Source organism: Manduca sexta, unplaced genomic scaffold (genome assembly GCF_014839805.1).
Source record: "Manduca sexta isolate Smith_Timp_Sample1 unplaced genomic scaffold, JHU_Msex_v1.0 HiC_scaffold_3532, whole genome shotgun sequence".
NCBI lineage: Eukaryota > Metazoa > Arthropoda > Insecta > Lepidoptera > Sphingidae > Manduca > Manduca sexta.
The window spans coordinates 8,823-12,158 of NW_023594611.1; the positions used below are offsets into that span (position 1 = coordinate 8,823).

The following is a 3,336-nucleotide window of genomic DNA, read 5'->3' on the forward strand; positions in this document are numbered from 1 at the left end:
ATCAGAGGATAAATCTGATAGAAATGATACTAGATTACTATTGACCGAACGACCACATCTAAAGCCATGCTGTGAGTCTGTTAAGAAATTATCAGCACAGCGTATAAGGGTTGGAGATATTAAGGACTCAAATAGTTTCGAGAAAACTGAGAGCACTGATATTGGTCTATAATTGGATATTATATTTTCATCTCCCTTTTTGAATATAGGAACAACTCTAGTGTGCTTCCATTCGTCCGGAAAAATACCGCTGCGCAGCGACTTATTACATATAAGCATTAAGGGAAGCGAAAGGGCCTTGGCACAACGCTTAACGAAATAAGGTGGTATGCCGTCAGGCCCAGCACCTTTGGTGACATCTAATGTTTTTAATTTTTTTAGTATTTCCCGTTCTGTGAAGCGTAAATTACCAGTAGCTTGTGTGAATATTGGGAGCGGTGATGATTCGATGCTGGGTGGGTCAGTTGAGTACACTGATGAAAAATGCTTCGCAAATAGATCAGCTATAGCCTTGCCATTATTGGCTTTATTGTCATTTAAGTACATTTCCGATGGAATTGTCAATTTATTTTCTCGTTTGGATTTGATGAATGACCAAAATACTTTAGGGTTAGATTCAATAGCTTGCTCCGTTTTTGCAAGATACGCTTTACAACATTGATTGAAATACATTTTACAGCGTTGTCTTAATAATTCAAATTCTAATTTGTCCCTAGGATTCTTGAATTTAGCATATTTCATTCTCATCCTCTCCTTCTCCGATAAGAGTTTTACTAGCTTTTGCAAAACCAAGGCGGCGAGTTAGTAGTTTTATGTTTTCTTTTTGGCGCAAACTTTTGTAAGTTGTTTCTAAGAATAGAGTAGAATGTCGAAACAAATTCGTTAACATTATTAATATTAGAATCATATTTAAACCAGTCGATCTTCAATAATTCAGAGAGCAGGGCTTTATAATCAATTTTATAGAAGTTAAGGTCTGTTCTGGTAATAGGTTGGAGAAAATAAGCACTACGTACAGGTACATCAATTTCAAAACTAGGATGCAAAGGGTCAGTTTTAATCAATGGGTTTAAACAAGACTTTACCAATACATTCTGAATGTCGGTGAGAACGAGATCAAGAATTCTATTATCTGAATTACGTATGTTGTTGCACTGATATAGGTTGTTGGCTGAGATAAAGTCGACTAATGTATATCCCAAGTTATTGCTATAACCTGATGGATCCAGTTGGTTGCAGGAGGAGTGACTCCAGGTAATAAAGGGCAAATTAAAATCTCCCACCATAAGGATACCATCAATGTTACAAGTGTTAATATTACTATCAGTAGTACATAAAAAATATACAAGGAATCCAATCTAACCGGTGGCGGCAAATATACAGCACACAAAGCGAGTTTTTACTTTGTTATTAATCTTTACATGTATTGTAAGCCAAATGTCTTCACACATTGTCTCCCAGGTTTTATTCGGACAGAAGGTATATCGCGCGATACTGCAATAAGTACGCCACCACCGTCCTTCTTGGAATTCCCTGAAGTTTCCCTATCCCTTCTGTAAATTGTATAGCGAGAATCTAGAATTTCACTACTTACCACACTGAAATTTAACCACGTCTCTGTTAAAACTAAAATACTATAATTATTTTGTAAAACATTATTATAAAAATCATTAGTTTTAGTTCTTAGACCACGAACATTTTGGTAATATATAGCTATGCTATCCATTACACTTTTACAGTAGAATAAACAATCAAAAAAACTGTAATTAAGCTAAGAAATTGACTTAAGGTAATCACGATTACGTATAAGAAGCGCTTGGCTGACCTCATCTTTGCGAACATAGATTCTGGCGTTTCTGACCCACACAAACTTGTATGCCATTTCTTTAGCTTTGATCCGCACAGCAGCATGCAGCGACTTATTTGATGGAGTTAAATGCTCAGCCACAAATATAGGTACTCGGGTTCCAGCTAGACCTAGGTGATGAGAATTTAACTTTTCTTTTGGATTCGATTTATTGTATTTTACCACAGCTGCTAAAATTGAATCACGAACCGTAGGATTACGAAATTTTGCAATAACAGCTCGTGTCATCTTGCTATCCTTGTTCATCCTGGCTACTCGAGTAACGTGCAACAGATCACCGTCAGAAATTGGGCAATTCACCGTTTTTGCAATTTGGTGGACCGTAGTAATAAGATTCTCCGATTTAAATTCAGTAATGCCATTGATTTCGACATTAGCCTCACGCAAGTGTTGCTCCACTAGATTGAGCCTGGCACTTAAATCACTGTTTGTGGACTTTAAAGTTTGGTTCTCATCCCTAAGGTTAGTAATGAGACACATCTTCTCATCCAGTTGCCTTTGCATAATATCAAATTTTTCATTAAAAAATCCAATAGCCTCCTGGAAACTATTAATTTGTTCCGTGAAATCTTTGATATGGGATACGACTGAATCGTTTTGTTCCTTTAATGCAGAAATTTCAATTCTAAAAATTTCGCGAAACTTCTTCTCAGTCAGAAAATTATCCTGGCTCAGTGTTACCTCACATTTATTAGCAGAAGAGCAAGGTTTATTCCGGCCAATTTCATTACCCAGAGTATCGCCTTCATTAGGTGACCCCTTTTGCGAGTTGGCTTGATTAAACTTAGTTGAATTGCATTTTCGCATCGATCTACTTAACGACATATTAAAACAAACACTTATGCGTTGACTGAGGTGATAATGAATTTTGCCGGCTCGACCCGCAGTTGGTTTGGCCCAGCGGCAACACCGCACCACACACACACGCGCTCCGAGCAAGGGGCGCAAGCTCAAATCCTCAATGACAGAACACTTTTTCAATGCTTAAAAATATATTAAAATCCCGTCTTACACGGCATGCGAGCGAGAAGCGTCTATTAGTCCTCTGAGAGCTAAGTACGCCAACCCCGTATGTGTGGCTAATCTACGTTGCTTAATCAATGGCGCGTGTGGCGGTCGTGGGTCGAAGTATGAGCGCACGCGAATTTGGCACTCCCGCGTTGAGCCCAACCGTGACACTCGCGCATCAGTTCTCATTTATCGTTGTCATTAATTAATAACGGAATACCGTCCAACTTAACACTTATTGTCTCTTGCACACTAATTAATGTTGATTGATTGTTTTATTATATTGAATTTAGTAGTTATAATTATCACTAAACACTGCCAGAAACACTAGGATATTGAATTCTTCGCCAATTCTATATTTACTTTTGAAATAGTATTTTTTAAATAGTAAATGATTCAGAGCTTGACACATATAGGTAGTAACTTTACAAGGTTCAAAGACTATATGACTATATGTTCTT

General features: G+C 37.4%; 1 protein-coding gene across 1 annotated transcript; it reads right to left on the bottom strand.

The window, feature by feature from the left end:
• Positions 1–1,803: 1,803 nt before the first annotated feature.
• On the bottom strand, positions 1,804–2,692 carry LOC119193023 (the record flags this gene model as incomplete). Its single annotated transcript, XM_037446728.1, has 1 exon — positions 1,804–2,692. A coding segment is annotated over exon 1 (889 nt), but the record flags the coding sequence as incomplete, so codon positions are not given.
• Between the last annotated feature and the right edge of the window lie 644 nt (positions 2,693–3,336).